Genomic DNA, 21,534 nt, shown 5'->3' with positions numbered 1-21,534 from the left:
AAAGGAGCGGTGCCTGTGGGGTCCTGGTGGCATGGGGCAGCTCTGTGCCCAGAGCTGGCTGCCAGCCCCACATCCTAGAGTTGGCCAAAGAGGGTGGGAGGGAGGCAAGGACAGATTGTTGCCCGACACCATGCCCTGACACCAAACCCTCAGCAGTTGGGGGCTACTGGCCCCTCTGCCCTCCCCTAGCTGCCTGTGCCGGCAGGCCAGGGTGGGCTGCAGCCCCAGGGTATAAGGCAACACCTCGTGTTCAGGGGAGGAGCCCAGAGCTCCCCCAGCACCATCCATCCCTCCTGGCCCACATCAGCTGTGCCCCCGACCTCGAGGCAAACGCTGCTGCCCTGAGGTGTTCCCTGGGGTGCCGGAGGCACCACGGCTCCTGGACAACAGCCTGAGCTACCCCCCTGCCTCTCTCAACCCGGTACACAGCCTGCCTCGGGGGGCTGCTGTGGCCCAGGAGGGGTTGGAAGTGACACTGGGGTAGCTGTGGGCTGGGGACAACACTGTCACCCACAGCAGCGGTGGGTGAGCAGGCACTTTCCACCTCCCACAGGCCCACGCCTGGGGACTCGTGCTCTCCCCAGCCCTGCCAGCCCCGCTCTTAGCTCCAGACGTCCAACGAGTACCGGCCCTTCGTCATCAGTTTCTTTACATAGTCCACGGCCTGGGGTTGGCTCATGTTCCCAAACTCCGCCACGATCTCGTAGAAGGTGTTCTGCACATCTCGGGCCATGTTGCGAGCGTCGCTGGAAACAAGGGGACCGTGAGTGAGGCAGTAACACGTCAGAACCATGGAGCCCGCGTCACCTTTCAACACCCCAACACAGGCACTACGCTCACCCCAGCCCATCTGCCTGGCGCTTGCCCTCCCCTGGAACAAGGACAGCATAACCCTCCCCAGGGCTTCTAATGCCCGAGTGGGTAAACCACGTCACACTCGATTTTCCTGAGAATAGGAACATTTTCCCAAAGTCCCTTCCCTGCCGCCGGACCTACCCGCACACATAGATATGAGCGTTCCCCTCATTAACCAGCTTCCAGATGTTTTCCTTGTTCTTCTTCAGTAAGTGCTGAACATAAACCTGGCAGGAAACAAGGTGGGAGTGAGGCGAGAGGAGCAGAGCCCCCGCAGCACAGGCCGTGGCGCAGGAGGGGAAGCCAAGCCTGCGCTCACGGCTCCAGAAGACAGCGGAGCTGCTGGCGCTCCTACGCCTGCCATGGGCCTTCCCTTGCGGCGAGGCTGAAGGCTGCGAGTCTCCAGCCCTTGGGGCCTTTTCTTCCCCCGCTGCCACAGCCAGGAGCTGTGCTGGGCAGCGTGAGCCTGCAGCTGGGGGACTAGAGCAGTACCTTCTCGGCCTGGTCTCTGGAGAAGGCGACGTTGAGCTGGGTGAGGACTCCCTCCTGATGGAAGCGGGCCAGCTCCTCACGGTACAGGTAGTCCTCACGCTCGTGGCGGCAGCCATAGTAAAGCACGGTCTTGCCCACCTCTTTGCCTGCAGAGTCAGCCAGCACCCATCAGCTGGCACCCTGCAGCCCCCAACCCTGTCCTCCCCACCAACCCCGGGGAGGCAGAGCTGTGCAACTGCTTCTGTTTATAAGTACCCATACATTTAGAAACGAGACTAAGTGACTTGACTGTGGTTATTCGGAGACATGGTGGCAGAGGTCAGAGAACTGGCTCAGGTCTATCTGCCCCCCAAATATCCTCTGCGGCCAAGGAAGAGGACAAAACATCCTCATGCTGGACAAAAACACTTAGCTGCCATTCACCCTGCTCCACCGCGTCTGCTTTTTGCTACATCTGTCAGCAATATGAGCAGCACAAGCTGCACCTTGGAGGCACCGACTGGCCCCACAGAGCATCATCCTGCAGCAGCTCCAGTCCCTGGGGAAGCTCCTGGGCACTCACCTTGCTGCTTCAGCCAGGCCCGCTCCTGAATGAAGCCGATGAAGGGGGCTATGCCAGTCCCTGGTCCGACCATGATGATGGGTGTGCTGGGTTTGAAGGGCAGGCGAAACTGTGACTTCCTGACATACATGGGCACCAGGGAGTTGCTCCCATTCTCATTGGGCACCTTGTTCTTAAGCCAGTTGGTGGCCACCCCTTTGTTCAGGCGTCCCGTCTTGGTCTCATACTCCACTGTCACGGCACAGATGTGGATGGCATTAGGGTGAACCTGCAGGGAAGGGACTTCAGCGCCAGGCAGAGAGGGAGCCCCAGCAACCCCACAGCTCAGTCTGTCATGCTCCGGGATGGGGAGAAGTTTAACCTAATGTTAATGTTGTGACAGCTATTCCTCCCTTGGCAGATCAAGCCTCCAGGCATGCCCCACACAAGACTTCTGTCCTGTGCTCAACTCATCACAGGACTGCTGAGCTTCCCTCGATATTGCCAAAAGCCTCAGGGCTTCAGGCACAAAATAAAGAGTCAATTTTGACCAACCCCTAAAATGCCACCTTGCTTCCAAGCTCTGAAAGCAAGGCCAAAGAGGAGCAGGGCTGCAGGAAGGGTGGTGGTATCCAGGCACAGCTGGCTGCAAGACCTTATGGAAGTTGGGATAACCCCCTCTTCTCATGCACGGATATAACTAAAGCTGCCCCCACACAGAAAGTGTCGCCAGGGCAAATTCCCCGAGTCCTGTCCCCAGCTGAGAGGGGGAGGAACAGTGGCACCACGGAGCTGCGGCTGAAGCGGTCTCTCAGCAGCCTCAGTCCCTGCTAGAAGCACGCTCACCTTGGAGGAGGAGGCGATGGAATAGTACCGGGCCTGCAGGCGGGGAAGGAGCTCACACAAGTGGTCGATGGGGGGGCGCAGCGAGGGCATGTCCTGCAGGATGGCCAGGATGTTCCTCCGGGCCTCCACCACCCAGCTGAGGTAGAGAGCCTGCGGGCAAGGAGGGCACACGCGTGACAACTTCCCTAGGCGGCTGGCAAACTGCCTCAGCTCTCTGTATGTGGTGCCCAACAGTCCTGGATCCCTTTTGGGGATCCCCCAGCACCCAGTTCAACCCAGCAGCTTTGCTGGGAAGGCCACAGCTCCCACCTTCCCCTCAGCAGCAGACGATGCCATTTTGCGGAGGCGCTCCTGCTCGCTGGCATCTGTGGCGTACTGGGCCAGCTCGTAGAGGACATTGGTGCGGGGTGGGTTGGTGATGTCCAGGTAGTATGTCAGCGCTGTACGGTAGGATGTGGGGCAGGGGAAGGGGTGTTTCTTATTGGATTCCTCTGGAGAAGAGGGAGACAAAAAAATAGTATTAAAAATCAGCAACCGCCTGCCGTTATGGTAGAGGTCTTGTGCCAGCAGCTACATGCGGTGTATGAGAGCTGGAGACAGAGCCAGGGAATGAGCTTCAGGGAGGAGGGCGCAGTCCTAGGGCTGAATCAGCCTGCTGGCCGATGTCCCGATCCCAGGCTGAAGCAGCTGCAGCACAGGGCAGCTCCCTCCCCAGGCAGCTACATGTCCTGGTAGCACATTTTGTGTTTCACAGATGCTGTCTGACAGCTCATCAGCAATAACAACAAAAAAAAAAATACCCCATGCTTCCCAATGGGGCCCTCTGCCGCAAGATATCCATGCACAGAGGCACCCAGCAGACTCCCAGGCCAAACAGGAGGGCTGTTCTCCACAGCTAATTCAGCCTCACACACTTACACCTCCTTCAGATCTGGCCTCAGAAGCGTTCTTAGTCTCCTTCAGCCACAGACAGCTGTGCTCACAACCCCCTCGGGAAAGGTAAGCACCAGCAGCAGAGGCTGGAGCTGTTCTGTTCAGCAAAGTAAGAGCACCGTAGGGACAGGAATGACCCTGGGACACCACACAGGGTCCGCTGGCTCCAGCTATGCATTAAAGCCACTTGTGCTCTTGAAACCAGAAGCCAGCTCTTGGGCTTCTGGGCCAGCACCTCTGATGCATCAGGTGGGCAGCAGCTGCCATCTCCCTCCTGCCAGAGGCCAGCTCTGCTGGGAACGCTGCCCAAGAAAAGCTCTTTGTATCAGCACAAGTGCTCCCTCCTGGCAGTTCAGTCCTTAAGCCTGGGCCTCCTCCAAGGACCGAATAACAGCATCGCAGACACGACAGCCCCCGGTGAGCTCCGGGGCCGCTGTGGCAGAGGGATGCTCTAGCAGACTGATGCTCTGTAATTAGGAGTGTGCTGTTACACAATTTGTTGTTGAATGGGCACACCAAGTACGTTTCACAACTGACCCACTTCAGCTGGCTCTCAGCAGGCAGGCTCTGTGCCACTGCTGCTGAAACGGCACGGCGTTCCGAGCGGCCACAGGATGGCTCTGTTCACCTGGAGGTGCCCTATGGGACCTGAAGGCGATCTGGCTCCTGCTCTTGTGGGAAAGACAGAGGCCATAGCTGAAGGAGAACTGCTGACGCTCAGGGGTGATCCATACTCACCATCCAAATTATTTAGGGACATGATCGTGTCCAGATCCGTGCCCAGGATCTCACCAATCTGATTCACTAGAGAGGAGTCGTTGGCTGGGTACACCGCCACGTGGTCCCCAGACTCGTATCTGGCACGAGAGCAGGAGGAAAGCAGATGAAACACCAGCACTGGCTTCTCGTCCACCCCAAGCCTCAGCTGCTCAGCTAGAAGACAAGCAGGCTGGTGCAACAGTGCAGTAGGACAACGCTGAGATACCCAAGCTGCCACACAGTGCCTGCACAATCGGGGACCTCAAAGAGCCATCAGTAATAGCAGAAAGGACCACTGTGGAATAATGGTTTTAAGAACCAGTTCCTTTACAAGAGACCTCCAAGATAACAGCAGTTTTGTCAGAGACTTCAGCAAGGACAGGCCAGTTCCCTGACAGGCAACGAGCAAAGTTGCTCAAAACCTCTGCAGTGTTTTGTTATGTTAAAGCCACCTGGATTCATGGCTTTCTCACAAGCACACACAAAGGAATTTAAGCCAGCAAGAGGGTTTTTAAGAACAGGGCTTTATTCCCCTTATTCTTGTACACCTAAGCCAAGCAAACCCAGGCATGAGCCATCCCCAGCTCTCCCCTCACTTGTAGCTCATTTACCCCCTCATTTTTTGAATGGCTTCTACAGAATTCTTGCAGCTGGGACTGCTCAGATAGGATGGGTATGTGTAGCCAGCTCTGGAGGGACCCAAAGCAGCCAGCTGGCATGGCCAGGCACAGCACAAGAGCTGGGAGAAAGTCCTGACGTGGGGTACCTGATATGTGGTACAGAAGCCCAGAGGGGCAGCATTAATGAGAACTCGGTCCCTTTCTGAAGTGCTGGATGAAGCCAATGCAACATCCTTGCTCTTCGCTCCTGACGCAGACTGCTCCTGGCAAAATAGAGGAGCAGTCTCCCATGGGAAACTACCTGATTTTGGAATTGGAGATATCCAGCTCCAGGTGCATAAGGTGTCGCTCTCCACCCTTGTTCAGCTTGCGGTTCTCCATAACCTGGGCCAGGAAGGGGTTCTTGGCATCAAACGGTCTGGAAGGAAACACAAGGACCCTCTGGGTTACTCTCCCGAGGCTCACAGTGCTTCTTGTCTCCAGACATGTTCCCTCTGCCTCCAGAGCAGGCTCCCATGCTTTGAGCACAGGGCTGTCCTGGTTCACGTTTCGAAGCACGCCACAGCACAAACCAAATTATGATCCTGCTACTACCCAGACTAGCACAGAAAACAGATAATTTTCTTTCTAAGCACAGCCCAGCAATCAACAGCTTCTGTCCCATTAAAAACAAATGATGCAAAAGTGGATTGGAGCGAGTGTCCCATCTCAAAGAGATATTTCAAGCTGGAATTAATTTATACAGCTAATCTCCCCACAACAATGCAGCAATCAACCATCATGCATTAGCTACCCTGGGCAAGGAAAGGCCCTGATGACCTCAAGACAGATGCTGCAAATGTACCAGCCAAACAGTGCATGTGAACACTGCCGCCATCTCAAACACTAATGATTCATTAACTGGGAAATCCCTCAGAGTCCCAGTGGCGATGCAAGCCCACTTCTCTTGGTCAGAGACCTGCTACATGGCTGCATTGCGGAAGTGACACTGCCTGCATAGCAGGTGTGGTTAGGAACCTCAAGGACCCATCAGCCAAATCCTGGCCCAGGTACACCCCACCCAGGGTGGTTTGGCACTTACGGCTTCTGGTTCTCGTAGCTCTTGAGACGACCCATCTCACCCGTATAGACTTTGTTCATGTTCACATCTGTGTGCACCACCAGCTCATACTGGCGGATGCTGGAGGAGGAAGGGGGAGAGAAAAAAGTCAAACTGGCAATCACAAGGTACAGTTGGAACTATCATCTGCTTTTCTGGATTTTCTGCAGTTCAAAAACAAATGTAACTTCTACCCCTTCACCCATCTCGAGCCATTAGGGAGCAGGCAGACAAAGCAGAAAGCCCAAACCAAGAGGAACCATCAGCTTCACTGGGAGCATCACAACCAGCAAAGCCATCCACAGCAGAACCAAACTCATCATGTCACCCATCCAGAAGAGAAATTCAGAGCTGGGTTCAAACTCACACCAGAACAGGTGCAGTCCAAAGAGTCCCACTCACCAATACACTTCACACATGCCCTCTCAAGCCTGGACAGGGAGGCAGTGCACAGGAAAGGGGACAGCAGCTCAAGGCTGATGGCTCAGCCACCAGTCAGAGCTGGCCAATCTCCCTGGCACCCAGAAGCACCGGCTCTCACACCCACCTGGACTCTTCTCCTGTAGCCTCCACCCCAAAGTGCTCACACACCGCTGGCCAGAACTGCTCTCTCCAGGTGATGAAGTCTTCTTCCAAGCTAGCCAGGGCAAAAGAAAGATTCAGTAACCCTGCCCAAGCTGGGAGCAAAGGGGCATTCCCAGAAAAGCCATTTGAGATCCCTATGGACTTTCTCCCTTCACCACGGGAAAAGGCATTTGCCCTCGGACCCAGGCACTTTTGGTGCCTCCAGACACCCATAGATCAGGGGAGCATCTTCAGAGCACTAAGTGGGTGGGAGGGAACTGTTGCTGCACCAGCCACCTCTCCCTTCACCAGGTCTGCCAAGGAAGGCTTTGTTATTCAGATTCTGTCTTTAACCAACCCAGCTCCCCCTTGTCCACTCCAGGCATTAGGTCACCTTCCTAAAAGGCAGATTCCACCATGGCAATGCTTATTTTTCTGGGCTCAGGCCCTCCCTTACACAGCACATCCCTCTCATCAGATCTTGCAGCCCTTAGAGGTAAGGCCACAGGTTGATGTAGTTTCCCAGTTAAGCTTCTACCCACAAGGGTGCTCAGGTAAGCATAGAGAGGTCAAATATTAAAAAAAAAAAAAATTAAAAATCATTGTCCTGAGTTGGAAAATTGCTGCCTTCCACCATAAAACAAACAGTTCACAAGGAGATGGAGTTTGCCTCCTCCACAGGGATGGGTGAGTTTATCCATACAGGCTGGGTTAGCAATGAGGCTGCAGCAGGGCAAAAGCAGAATAGGCTGCAAAGCCTCCTCAAGTATATAACTATAGTCATTTAAAGCTCATGTGGAATTTCCCAGACTCAGGATCCTCTAAGTATACAGGGATCTGATTGTGGGAGGGAGAGCAGACAGACACGCACTCAGAGACATGTCAGCTTCCACAGCTAGCCCTGTGGAGCTTACTTCTGTCTTAGTAGTAGAACGAAGTCCCTGCCAAGGTCCCTTCCATGATGCTTTAGTTAGCTCTGACCAGCCCCTTCAAGCCAAGCTACTCACTTGCCATCGTCATCTCCCAGCCCAAGTTCAAAGATGCGCTGGGCTCCAAGCTCCTCCAGTCTCTTGTCCACGTATTTTCCCATGGCATTGAAGTGCTCATAAGTCTTGTTTCCCAGCCCAAAGACCTGGAAGGGAATGCTGGTAAGTGTGGAGAAACAGGGACTGGATTTTTCCCATTCAGCCAGCATCCTCTGGCCAGTAGCACTGAAAGGATGTTTAAGATAAAGCATGGAAGACAAGACAGCAAGACCTCTCCCAGCTCTCCATCAGCTATTTGTGGACCTTCTGAGTAAGAATCTACCACTGGAGAGCATCTGGTCAGCAGGAACCAACACCTCCCTGGAGCCAGGCCGCAGGCACATCAAGAGGATGCATGTACACGAGCTGCCTGCGCCACCTCCTCGAGGGACCAGTAAAAGCTTGGACCGCCTGGAGACCAATTGCTGTCCCTTGCCTCCCACAAACTGCTCAGCAAATGTTTGCTCACTGCTTTATACAGAGCAGCTTAACATTAACTTCAGCAGTGGAATTTCTCCTCATTTGCAATTATGCTGCCTAAGGAACTTGGCCAGGGTTTAGGTGAGGCGGCTGTATCTCAGCCAATTATTCAGCTCAGCACAGGAAAAGAGCCACACACTCCTCCAAGTGATTTAATTTGTGGGAGAAGATCTGGCCCAAGGCTGCTGAATTAGCTTCTGAACAGCAGCAGCAGCCTGTAACTCATTTACAGACCTTGTATTCAATGCCTGCTGGGCTGTTTGTGGCAAGACATTACCAGAAAACCCTTGTGATTTAGGGAGTGGGAAGACTACTCGACATCTGCATTTAAAGCCCCCAGATATACGTTTGCAAGTGTCCACAAAGCTTGGAGAGGAAGACAATAGGGACTGCAGCCAACACAGGCGTACAAGGCATAGACATCATGTTGTGCCTTTCCCCAAGCCATGTGCAGGCACTGTGGAGGCCTTTTGACTTTCCTGCCCAAATGCAACATAAACTGGAATTGAGCCACTTACTGCAAATCGGAGACCCGACAAGTCAGCATCAGCCTCCTGCAGCCAGTCATAGAAGTCTTGGGCATTGTCCGTGGGATCACCCTCACCGTAAGTGGCCATACAGAACACAGCTAAGGACTTGTCAATCTCAGAGAGGCGACTCAGGTCCGACTACAACCAAAGGAAAGAATAAACCCTCAAGGACCCCACAATGTGATTATTGGGCAAGCCTATTCCTACAGTGCGGCTACCTCTGGTGTGCAGAACAGCACCACGTAACGTCAAACAGCTGATTACAAAAGGGGTTGGAAAAGGCCAAAATGTCAGGGGAAATTAAGCTAGCCACCTCACTGGACTGCAAGTCAATACTTCTACCCCACCAGAAAAGCAATGGGAATTTCCATACAAGCCTTTAAGGGACCAGGATCCTTGTTCACCCTGGAGAGCAAACCAGCATCGATGCCTCTGTGCAAGACTGCAGCAGCATGGGTTTAATGCTAACTACACAAGGAATACGGAGCAAGTTTCACACTGCCAATGGATGACTCTCCACTCCCAAACACTCCACACTACCTTCCTCTTTCAGCTGTGTTGCGGCGTTCACCCCAAATCCATAGACTGACAAGAACCAAGCCCACCTCTGCATCTCAGGCCAATCTAATTGCCTTTTCTCTTCTAAATGACACTACTAAAATGGCAACTGTCCCTTGGCTAGGTCCTTTCTGGTTTTTTAGGGGACACTAAAAGGGTGTCACCTATCCTGAGGCTGTTCATGGCTAAATTACCAAGTCATACTCCTCTGGATCTGCTGCCATGCCCCGGAGGCCATAGCGATGAGCATCTTTGGAGAGGCGATTGGCAAACTCCTCTGCTGTACCCGTCTGGGAACCATAGAAAACCACTATGTTTCTCCCCTGGAGAGAAAAAGAAATCCCTGTTAAATGGAGATTACTCATTTGGCAAACGCGTGGAAGTAGTACATCTTGTCAAAGACAAAGGAAACGCCGGGGATCAGGAGCCCTGGACTGCAACCTAAAGGCAGCTTGCGCAGGGATTCCATGTTGGGTTTGCGGTAGAAAACTCAAGGCTAAGCTGTTAGTAAGAACATGACTCTTGTCAATCTCAGAGGAGTGACTCAAGTCAGACTAAAACCCAAAGCAAAGAAAAAACCCTCAAGATTTATTCTCAGCCTCAAGGCTGCAGTGTGACTCCTGGAAACAGGGGAACTCGCTGGATGAGAAAGCAGACTTGCCTAAGCTTTGGGAAAAGTGCCTAAGTTCTTGAGCTCCTGCTCTGCCGCAAGCCAGCTACTTTGAAGTAAAGTGGAAAATACATCCAGCCCTTGCTTCTTCCTCTGCTTCCTCTTGGTCCAGTCCTGAGTCGTCAAAAGCTGCCAGTTCGGTGTACAATTCCCGTTCCAGAGTGAGCCAATTTGGGAACCAACCATGCAGATAAACAACTGCCAGCCAATAACTTTTAAAATCTCTGCCATTTCCCTCCTGACTTTGATCTCATATTACACCTTTTTTTCCCCCCACCAAATTTTCACTTTATTTTTTTCTCTAAGAACAGCTCTCAGGCATAGACTGAAAGAGCTATTCCTTGCCTGCCCACACAGCCTTCCTCTGGACGCTCTTTGCAGCAGATGTGTCTGTATCCAAACCAGTCCCTGCTGCTCACAGCTAGACAGTCTCCAGAGGAAACCAGGAAGGACACGAGCTCCCCCACCTTCCCAGCACTCTGTGTAGCCAGAGCAAGAAGCTTACCGTCTTCTTCATCTTCTCAATGAAGCTGCTATCCCTCACTGGAGCTGCTCTGAAAGACAGGAGGAACCTCCTTTCAGATGAGCACGTTCGTTAAGGTCAGGAATAAGCAAGTGGGGAAAAAGCAGCCCCCAAAACGGTACCAGATCTCAGAAGGCTGCGCAAAGTGGTCAGAGACCCATCAGCTGCTTTTATTCACCCTGTCCCAGGCATGCCCATCGCTCAGCTTCAGGGCTTCTCCTCTGCACACAGCCACAGACCAGGGACTCTCAGAGCACAGGGGAATAGCTGGCACCCTGCCTTACCTCCGTCAGTAAATCCTCCCACAGACAAAGCCCCCCACTCAGACCTAGGTGTCAGGAAACATTTACTCTATCAATTGCTCTGAAAAGTTTCATAGCTGAGCAGGTTACAAGGATCTCCTAGAGCTACGACGCAAGAGAACACCTCCAGACAAATCTCAGGGGCCAAGCCACGGTGGGAGAGAAAGGAACAGAGAGCTCTGGGCTTACCCCCACCACAGTAGACAGGCAGAGCATCAGTCCCAAGCCATGCCCCTGGGGTGGATTCCCCAAGCTTGAAGTCAGACAGGGCTGAAAACCAGCTGTTCTGACCTCAAAACGGCATGCCAGACACGAGTCCCAGAGCTGCAGAGCCCTGCGGAGCCGGCAGACGCAGTTGATCAGACCCACGGAGCCTCTGGCAAGGCAAGCGCTGCTTGCCGAGGTCCCACAGGGCTCGTTCCCACGCCAGGGTTTCCATCCCCAGCACAGATCTCCGGCACAGAGGGAGGTGGCTTTCTCTCTCTCAAGAGGGACAAACCGCAGCAGCATCAGAAGTGTTGAGGCAGAGTTGCACACCATTATGGCTACCCTATTAGGCAGGGAACCAGAAGAGCTTTGCTATCCTAAGCATACCCATGGGTTTTCAGTGTCACAGGGTGACAGCAACCCAGCCTGGGGGACCCTCGGAGCCCCATAAGCAGAGGTGGCTCTAGCCACAGGCCGATTAGGCACTGGGGTCTTTTCAAGGCAGAAGGACAAGTACCAGGAGCTCACTTGCTGTCTTTGCCGCTGGAGCTTCAGTAGTGGGGAAGAGGAATGTGGGACCCGTTTCTCTTTCACAATGGAAGAATGCAAGACTGGGTCTCTTGTGGGAAGAGAGAAGCCTCCAGGCAAAAAAAAAAAAAAAAAAAAGGTTTTGGCTCTGGCCCATGTGAGAATGTGCAGAGCTTTCTAACAGTTTCCTAAATTCTGCAGCCCAGAGGGAGAAATCTCTGCGGATGTGCAGAGACATTTACAGAGAGCACACACACAGAGCGGCAGGGTGGGGGACATTCAGTAAAGCATGCCTTCAAGCACCCCTTTTTACCCAACGGTATCAAGGAGCTCCATAACCAGGCCTGAGAGTGCCAAGCACCACCACAGTCTCATACAGCATACACTGAAGACGAGCAAACTCTACCCAAAAAAGCTACTCAAGGCAGTTGTGCTCCCAGGAGAGAGCTGCTTCACACCCCCCACTTTGCTCTCTCAGCAGTTAACAGTCTCCCCATGTTGTCATTTGTCCCCAGCTGGGAACAGGGATATCACAAGCACCTCTGAGAAAGCAGCCTCAAAACCCCAAAACCTCTGGGACAGGGGCTCAGGAGAGTTGCCCCCCCAGCTTGCTTACAGGACCCAGCTCTCACTTCGCTTTTGGGTCCCTGGTGAACCTCTCGGTTTACTGCCCTCTGCAAATGAGATCCAATTAAAATAGCTGATAGGTCAACTGCTAAACAAAACACTTAAAGGAGGAAAAACAAAGTTTTAGATCCTTTCAGCAAACTGCCTTTGGAAGGGAAAAGGGTGCAGCACATGGAGCTCATCCGTTTTCAAAAGGAGGCAACCCTGCACTGAAGCACTGTGGTAAAGAACAGACTCCGAAGAAATATGCTCCGACACAGACGAAATAACGAGTCTGGCTTTTGAAAAAAGGCTACCCAACTCCCTGAAATTGCTTCATCAGGGTGGCTTGAATGTCTGAGCTGCAAAAATGCACAGACACTGAAGACAGACATGACACTCATTTTCACCGCTCAGCCAGGAAAACAGAAGAAAAAACGTATTTTCAGCAACGACTGCTCATACAACTTAGGTAGCTCAGGGTAGGGACTAAGAGGTTAGAAGTGACAGGTGGAGGAAAGGGGATTAACTCCCTTGGCAGAGTGAGTCTTTTGGCTTGTGCAGATTGCCCACCCTTGGCGAGAGCCCACAGCGCAAGCGACTCCCAGGGCTCTCCCATCGCTGTGATTTCAGGAGGAAAAAAAAGGAGGAGGAAGTTACCGACAGCTCAGCAATAATAGCACAGTCTTCATCCCGGCTGAACACCTTTCGTTCAGAAAGCTCCCATGCTTGTGGCTTTCCTCCAAAAAGCACATGTACACCCAGAAGTGAGAACACAGCCTGGACATTGCAGAGAAACCAAGCACTGACAGCAGGGTGTCCTCCGGAGCAGCCTGCCTCCGAGCAGAGCCTCTCCCCTTCCTTCTCCTCCTGCCCCAGCAGGGAGAGGCACCCCACCCCATCCAGCTTTGGGGCTGCTGGAGCGACACTCCAAGTCAGAGCGATCCCGTCTGCCCGCCGGGCAGATCAACTCACCTCGCCACAGCCGTCTCTTCTTGCGGGGCCGAGTACACGCAGCCCATGGCTGGGGCAGGGAAGAGGCAGACAAAGAGTCGCAGGGCAGCCGTGTCTGTCTGCAAAGGGGAGGTGTGGGGGGACGGATCTAACTTAGCTCTGGAGCAACACGCACACAGGCCTTTCCATTCTGCTCCTCCTGGGTGTTAAAGCCAAGCGTCAGCCTTTTGTTAAGGAGAAGAGAGCGGCACAAAAGGACCCGGCACTCATAGCAGGAGTGGTCCTGTCCGCTCAGATCCTCGTGGCGGGGCTTTGGAAGTTACCGAGTGGATCCGCACAGTCCTGAGAAACTGCAACATCTGGCAGCAGTGGCAGAAAGGAATTAGGAGTGGAGAATGAAACCTCCCAGGATCCTCCACAGTACACGTCCCTCTCCCATCCGTGTGGAGCAGGGGGACGGGACACAAAACCCTCCCCCAGCCTTGTTACCTTGGAAACTGTTTATATCACAGCTGCTTTTATATATATTCTTTTTTTAGGGGGGGAAAAAAAAAGTTGACGCTGTAGCTGAATGAAACGATTCCAGACACTGCGTGAGCAACGCTACGGGTAACTATGGCAGTGCCATTACGGAGGCAGCTCAAAGGAGCTTGTTCTCTTCAGGATCCTATTAAATTAAATTAGAGATGGTCTCTCTCCCCAACACACACGCAGGCAAAGAGAGCTAATCAAGCTAAGGAGTTGGAGCAATTCCTGCCACAGGAAGCCCTACAAGCACCAGCGAATGGATTTCTCTATAGCTGCAGAACAGAGATAAGCCAATTTCTGCCCCAAACAATGTTAAAGATGTGGGGGGAGAAAGGAGGGGGTGACAACTCAGTGTACCAATCGCTGTCTCGCCTGCATCTCCCCCAGCCAACAGTCTGCACAACTCCGGAGCGGGCACATGAGAAAGGAAAGAAATCTGCGATTGAGAAACACACAGAGGCGGCGCAGCCGAAGAATAAAAATAAATTAGCGCATTCCCCAGCAACGGCCCCACGATGAAGCGCGGTGGCCACGGCTGCGTGGCGATCGAGCGCCGTTCTCCCTAATGACATCTGCAGAGCAGGCCGCGGGGAAGGCTGCTCCGGTGGTTTCAATTAAGTCTGAAAGTGGTCAGAACACAAGCAATCCTCAGTCGGAGGTATCCCGGCCTGCCCCACGCACGCGTGTGTTACACAACCCAGGTACAGGACGTCTTGTACGTGGCAAACCTCTGCATAAGCTGGACTCTGCCTCTTCTCTGGGGACTTCGGGCAGGAGAACAGCTCTGCTTGGCTCTCAGGGGTCAGCAAGCACCTCAGCAGTAGCTGAGCCCAGTGACACATCGTTGGGGCAAGATCACAACCGCTCCTGGGCCATGTGGGCTGGTGGAGCCACGTGGAGTGAATCCAGCCCAGATGCCATCCAGAATGGGGTATTTTGACCGTGCATCTGTTCCTCCACAATTAAGGGCATTTCCTTTGGAGACCCCACTGAGCTGATGTGGCTTGATCGAGGCACGCTGCTCAGCGGCAGCTCCCAAAAAACCCCAGGAAGGCACCAATGTGCCGGACCCTGTGTTCAGGTCAGAGACTCTGCTTGTGCTCTCGCAAGCAAACCCATTAAAGCAGCAGCCATTGTGATGTGTCCAAATTGCTGATCAGCACTTTCACCCTCCAGTTTTCCGTGGCTGAAGCTGAAGTTGGGAGCCAAAGCGACAGAAATGGCCACCCAATACCATCAGATAAAGCAGTTCAGAACAGTTTGGCAAGTCAAGGCAGAGCTGCAGAGAACGTGCTGAAGAAAAGCAACACCTCTTAAGGTCAACGCTCTCCACTTCAGCCTGAGACAGACTTGCAAAGGCTCTCTGCCTTCACAGGTCCAGGACAGCTTCCCTGCCTGCAGACACATCTGCCTCTGCCTGACCGCGGACCAGCTTGCTATCTAGCCAGCCCCAGGCAGCGGCTGACCGTGTGATCCTTTATCTTGCTGATTTTCTTGTTCATCAGAAAGGAAACTCCACCCAAGACTCAAGGATGACAGGAAGGAAGGAAACCCAAGGCTGAACAAGCTTGTTTTCCCCACTCATTTCCCTCTCAGTTTCATGTGTCCCATAAAATAACAGTGCAAAAGCTGCGGGAAGTTGCTGTTTCTGTCCCGGAGGATGCATGTATCACCAGCCACAGCCTTGGCTTATGGGTCCACGCTGCTCTCAGACCAGCTTACTACAACGGGCAATGGCAGAGTCAGGCTTAACGTATGGGAAAAACGACTTTAAAGCCTCCTCTTGTGCTCGTCACCTGCCTGGCTGTCACTTTTCCAAAATGCAGTTGCACACAGTGCTCCCTGCCAGCCATCTCCCATGCAGACAGAGAAGGCAGCATGGACCCCACACAAGAAACACGGGCAAAATACCCATGAGTCAGCTCAAAGCCAAAACCTCCAGCCAGTCTCAGACGGAAGCCCACGTGCCAAGGTCCTGTAGCAGGACAAGGTGGTATCACACACCCAGGATAGTCAGCAAGCCCCTCCGCAGTACGACTTCTCTGCAAGGTCAGGACAGCCTCTGGAAGAGCTGCACATGATGGCTGGTGTGTGGAAAGAGTCACAAGGACGGTGAGCACAGGAGTTCCCTGAGTCACTCTGCGCCATGCCAGCATCTAATTTCAGATTGATAGTGCCATTTCTCCAGCCAGCTTAGCACTCATTGCAATGCAGCCGTTCTCGTTACAATCTCCAGAGGCAACCACACTCACCGACACACACAGCCCTCCCTTGCAGGCACAAGAGGGAAAGTGTCTGACCAATTCAACAGAACAAATTCCCAACAAATTCAGCCGAGCAGACATGGATAGCTGGGTTGCTACCAGCCTCGCATGCACCTGTCTGCACAAGGTACCGCAGCCAGGGACATTTCTTCCTTTTAATCCCCTCCCAGCCAGAAAACATACTTTCCATCCTCCTGCAACACCAGTGCACACAGCCTGCCTGAGGGTTTGTTCCGATTTGTGTGCTACCCTTCCCATTACCCAGAGTTTCACAACAGACCTGGTGCCCCAGGCTTGCCTTCAAGCAGAGGGCTCTGCCACCAGAGGAGGGCATTACAATCTGACCAGAGCAAGAAACGGTGAGACCAAACCTGCTCCTTTTCAATTATGACCTGAATTAGAACACAAACACTGGCTGACAAGCCCTGAAAACTGAAAGGAGCATAACCCACTATATCTACACATCGCAGGTCTGAGATAACAGACCCTCAACTGCTTGCTGTGTTTGATTTAGCTTTCACACACAGGGTAACAAGAGTATCAATCCTCTGCTGAAACGCGTTGGCTTATCACCAAGCCTCCTCATCTGAAGCAGCCTATGGATAGGTCCTGCTGCAGCTTCTTTCCACAGCAGGCTGTAACACTTCAAAATGAAGGACTGAGAACTGTTTCAGGGTGCTTCTTGCCAGAGCAGCACCTGCTAAGTACCACGGGAGAAAACCACTTCATGCAGGACGCCTTGCTGGTGCAACTGTATGTGTTATATCTTGAACCTACTGTGAGCAGCCAGCCGTCGCTTTGCCCCCCTCGCAGCACGGCCTCACAACCAACCCCTTGGGACTGGGAGGCCCTACAGTGAATTTGCAGCTGGCATTACAAACCCAGAGGAGTCACCTTTGTTGTGTGGTTACCTTCTGCAGAGGCTTAACACTGGAAAGCTGGGCTTAGAATGAAGCTGGCTTTCTCTCTGGGCCAACTGCACCCACACAGGGAACAGATCCTGAGAGACTGAAGGGATTGCATGCCAGCTCCTACGGTCTCTGCTGCAGTGGATTTCAAACCTCTATTTACTGCTCTTAACAATGCTCCAGAAGGAAACAAAAGGAATGAGCTAAAAAGCCCAGCAGAAAACCGATGTTAAGTTTCGTATGTGACTGAGACAAGGAACTAAATGCACCCAGATCTCCACCAACACACCCTAAGCCCTTTGCAGAAGACAGGGTGGAACAAAGACCTCTCCCTCTCCAAATCCAGTCTCCTGCTGCTGCAGTAACCTGGCATCAAAGCCAAGCAAGTTTCACAAGAGCTGCCAAGCAGCTCATGCCCAGCAACTACCTCCCAGCTCCCCGAAACTATTTCTTCTCTTCATGGCTATGGGTAGATAAGCAGGTTTCCTATCAGGAATCTTAAGAGCAAGTCCACCTTTCTCCAGATTTATCTAAATATGACTTTTATCAGAAAAACGCAGAGAATAGCCAAAGCAATCCTTAAGAGTTTTGAAGTACAGCCAGGGGCTGTACAGGGGCTTTTCTGCCTTGCCTTTTTTTGCCTTGCTTGGGAAAGGCAAATTACTGATCTGGGCCACACAGTGGGGTAAGGCAGAACTGCAGCCTGGCTCTTCCTTGGGGGTTTCTGCATTGTGAGGTGAACAGCTCAGAAGAAACGCGAGGGGAGAGAAATGCACTTGGGGACTGAAGTCCCCCGGCCTGGGGACCTCCCAGAATCCAGCTGATCTTCCCACATAGCCTCCATGGAGCCACCATAAGCAAGACTGAAAGCTACACTCAACCCACACTGCCTGAGAGTTGTTACTTACACTGATTGTATTTTGGGGAGGTCTGGGACTTCCTCCTTTTTCTTGCGGAAGAAGAACCAGTAAGTAAAAAGCCCGGTGATGAGCGAGATGATAAACACGTCCGTCATGCTGAAGAGAGAGTCTTGCTGTGCAGCGTTGTCAGAAGGGGAGATGGTTGGTTCCACGCTAGCATCCCCCATGGTGGTCAAAGGCACTGTAAGAAAGAAAAACAAATGAACACCAGCAGTCACACAGTGCCATCGAAGACCAGAGCATTAAGGGCCGTTCAGAGCATGCTTTTCCACTATACGTTTACTCTTAGGAGCACAAGGCAGCCCAACAAACTCTTTAGAGAAAGTCTTTGCACCACAATACCGTGAGATCCTTTTGCGCCCTAAGGTATCTTACTGTCCCACCAAGCTTCTCCCTTCCCAGTTTATCCACACTGATCCATCAGAAATTATTTCCGCTCCCCCTTCGCCAGCACTGTCAGAGCAGCCCCACATTCCAGCCAGGGAGCCCAACCTGGCTCCTAACACCCCACAAAACTCAACAGGGACTCCTAGCCAGCCTTTACCTAACCCCTTACTCACCACAGAGCCCATGGGGTGTTAGTGGGGGAAGCCACCACTCTTCCAGTCACCCCACAGATCTGGGGCTTTCTCCTTCCTTTCCACAAGGTAATAGGATGCCCCAGACCTACTGCTGTGCTTATGAACTGCAGAGCAGATCTGTGGCATGGTGGTACTTTGAGCATCCCCCACATTAGGTCATGACAACACAAACGATGAATACTTCTCATTTACTATCCACCTCTGCATGCAGATTGGATTTCTAGTAATTACCTCTTTTTGGACCTCTGGCTTCCCAGTCCCCTCCACTCTTTCCCAGTTTAACTTCCATCTCTTTGAATTACTCCCTTCCACTTGCTGAGGCAGAGTTTAGGTGACTTGTGACTTGCCCATGGTCATACCCAGAGTCCATGGTAGCGCAAGGACTAGCGTCCAGCCCTCAAGTCCCCAACTAGTCCTATGGCCCCTGTCCTTCCCCTGGGGAGCCACCCATTGCTCCCTCCCTCCTGCTGCTCTGCCAAAGCTCTAAACTGCTCTGACCCTAGTCCAGATCGCAAGATTATCTTTCTAACGCACAAGGACACACTCTGTCCAAACAAACAGATAATTAACTCACAACTTGATTTGTAGGGGCAAAGTGACTCTCTTCTTGTACTTGGGCATTCTGCCAACCCAGGAGACCATGGACATTTGAACTTGGACACAGAAAAGTGACTCAGAGTTGTGGGGGAGCCACCAGAGAGAAAGGACATGTCCTGTGGCTGAGCTGTGAGGGAAGAGTTAATCTGTTCAGCAAACCTGTGCCTGCCAGAGAAAAGCTCACAGACAGCGTTCCTGGGGGGCTGAAAGAGAAGCAGCAAACTCCAAGTTGTGCCTGGGTGAAGTAACAAAACTGACTGAAGTTTAAGGTTATGCTAATGCATTCAGGAGCTCGGAAGAAAAGGAAAGATGGTGTTTAGGGAGTGCTAACAAGGGAGACTAGGTAAGATCTTCAGCGAATAAGCACTCCTTGTTACCATAGCAAGGAAAAGTCCAACTCCAGAGAACACAAAGTACTCTGCCACAGGCCACCAGCTATAAAAGGCAGCCCTGCAGAGTGCAGGGAGAAGTCCGCAGCCACCTGGGAGCAATCATGGGTGGGCTCCTGGGTATTTTTGCAGCCCAACCAGCTCTCAGCCCCAGGAGAAGTTTAATTCAGTGGAGAACTTGGCAAGCAACTGTACTACCAAGGGCACTAAAACACCACTGCAAAGTTTCCCACTAGGTTCCCAGAGATGACACTAAGCAGACGGTTGGAAGAAAAACATTAGTGATGTGACTGCAGAAAAGCAAATTCCCCATTCTTCTCCATCAGGCAGGTCACTCTGTTCCTCCCTCCCTTGCAGACAGGCTTTTCACTGATGGATCTCAGAGCCAAGCAAGAGCTGGGTGTTATTTCTGTACAACTGTAGACTAAACTGTTAGTTAAAGCCTCCACAACTGGAGCACAGCTCCCAGCGGGGTCCTCCTCCTCCTCTGTGCTGGATTTCAGTAAATCAGTGAGGAGTGGGTCCAGCAACTAGCACCGAGGGAACACACCAGTAGGAGGAAAAATATTGCTGCTTTATTGCCTTCACAAGTCCCTTCCCATGGCACATAACGCAACGACAAACCTTTGCTCAGAGGAAGCCATGAAAAAAAACAAGGCTGATAGAGACCACGCTAAGCTGGTTTTGGGCAGGAGCTGTACCCCTTCCCTTCTGGGCACCAAATCCAGTATTCACAGCAGCTGAGCCCTAGGAAAGCCTCCTTGCACAGAGCACAGCAGCATCCCTTGCACCAAACTGTGCATGGAGGAGAGTTTCAAGACATGTCTTCAGTGAGCAGCAGTCAGCCTGGTGTGGAATGCATACAGGCTGCATACGCCTGGCCCCACAGCAATTCCCCCCCAGCTCCAGATAGCTCAGACATGGATATTTGCCAGCTACCCTTACATAGGGCAAGGAGGTGAGTTCTTGGGCTAACGAGCAAGGCAAGGGCTATGTCTCCAGCAGCAATTCATTGCCATGCCCAAAGCAGCAGAGTTTCTGGCCTCCCAGAGCAGCAGGGACAAGCAGCAGCTGCAAGGAGTTTTGCTTTTTCACGCCTCCAGAGGTGGTCTGCTCTCCTAAGCGGTGATGCCTTGGAAAGAGGCATCCTCGGGAAGGAAACTCCCAGGAATGCAGCATAGACAGACACGGGGGATGAAGCCGTACTATCTCCTGGCCTTCACCACACTGCAGCTCTCCAGCACTTCAAAGGGGAACCCTCCAGCTGCAGCAGCAGCCAGACCACCCGCTCACTCCCTACACCCATAGCCAGAGGGAAGAGCAGCATTTCTGGACGCTTATGGGTCTGGTGCATGGACCAGAGTCTTGGTTTGGTCTCCCTTCTTCATTCTCAAGTCTCCATAGCATAAAGGTTATACTGACCTCTAAACCTGGCAGGAAACACAGTCGTTCTCTAGCGATGACACTAGAACTGCTTTAATTTTGATGATGGGCTCCATTTGGTCCTAGACATTTAGTTATTCAAGTCCTATATCTTAGCTACAGGTTTTTCTTTTTGCTCCCCACCCTTAGGAAAAGGTCTGCTTAGATGTATCGAGAGAAAGGCAAAGGATGTGGAACTAGACCTCACACTTTTTTTAAAGGGTTGTCACAACTCAGTAACTATTTATGTAACTCACTTCACCTAGCACAGGAAGATTATTCCTCAATTTATGAGTCTTACCTAGTTGGCTGTAGCAATTATTTTCCAGAAGGTCACAGCAATTCATTTTCAAATACATGTCCTCTTCTAACTTCCAGTGAAAAGAAACCTGACTCTTACTTGGAATTTAGCTATCCTGGAAATCGTGCAGTCTCTGGAAGGACCCTGACAGAAACAGATCAAGTTTTTAAAGGGGAAAAGAAAGGAAATTTATAATGCAGAAGTAAAAGATGCCCTGGAACCAGTTTCAAAGGTAGTTATTTTATCCCCAATGTTTATTATATCTTCAATCAAGGTAAGACAGACTTCCATTTCCCCTTTTTTCTGTTTTTGGGGGGGGTTGTGGTATTTGTGGTGCTGTTTTTTTTTTTTTTTTTAAATCAGGGCTGCAGTTCCTGGATCCTTGTTTATGCACACAGTATCTGGTGTAAAGCAATCAGTCTCAGCAGAGATGTGAGGCATCTACACCACACAGAAAAGTCACAAAATTTTGAAAGATCTCAATCAAGCAATGCTATATTTTAGCACAGCTTTTCAGCCTCTGAAGGTAGTT

General features: G+C 52.1%; 1 protein-coding gene across 1 annotated transcript; it reads right to left on the bottom strand.

Moving 5' to 3' along the window:
• Positions 1 to 283: 283 nt before the first annotated feature.
• On the bottom strand, positions 284 to 17,879 carry POR (cytochrome p450 oxidoreductase; the record flags this gene model as incomplete). The annotated part of the gene is made up of 15 exons (XM_082008702.1): positions 284 to 746; positions 997 to 1,082; positions 1,348 to 1,493; positions 1,910 to 2,177; positions 2,735 to 2,884; positions 3,044 to 3,225; positions 4,406 to 4,524; positions 5,348 to 5,464; positions 6,128 to 6,226; positions 6,693 to 6,782; positions 7,717 to 7,841; positions 8,733 to 8,882; positions 9,497 to 9,625; positions 10,478 to 10,526; positions 17,701 to 17,879. 15 exons carry the CDS (start codon positions 17,877 to 17,879, stop codon positions 602 to 604), a joined length of 2,034 nt encoding a protein of 677 aa, XP_081864828.1. The 3' UTR covers positions 284 to 601.
• Between the last annotated feature and the right edge of the window lie 3,655 nt (positions 17,880 to 21,534).

Source organism: Phaethon aethereus (assembly GCF_964289735.1).
Source record: "Phaethon aethereus genome assembly, chromosome: 19".
Lineage (NCBI taxonomy): Eukaryota > Metazoa > Chordata > Aves > Phaethontiformes > Phaethontidae > Phaethon > Phaethon aethereus.
Note: the sequence above shows the minus strand (reverse complement) of the source record. Positions and strands in the feature narration are given on the sequence as shown.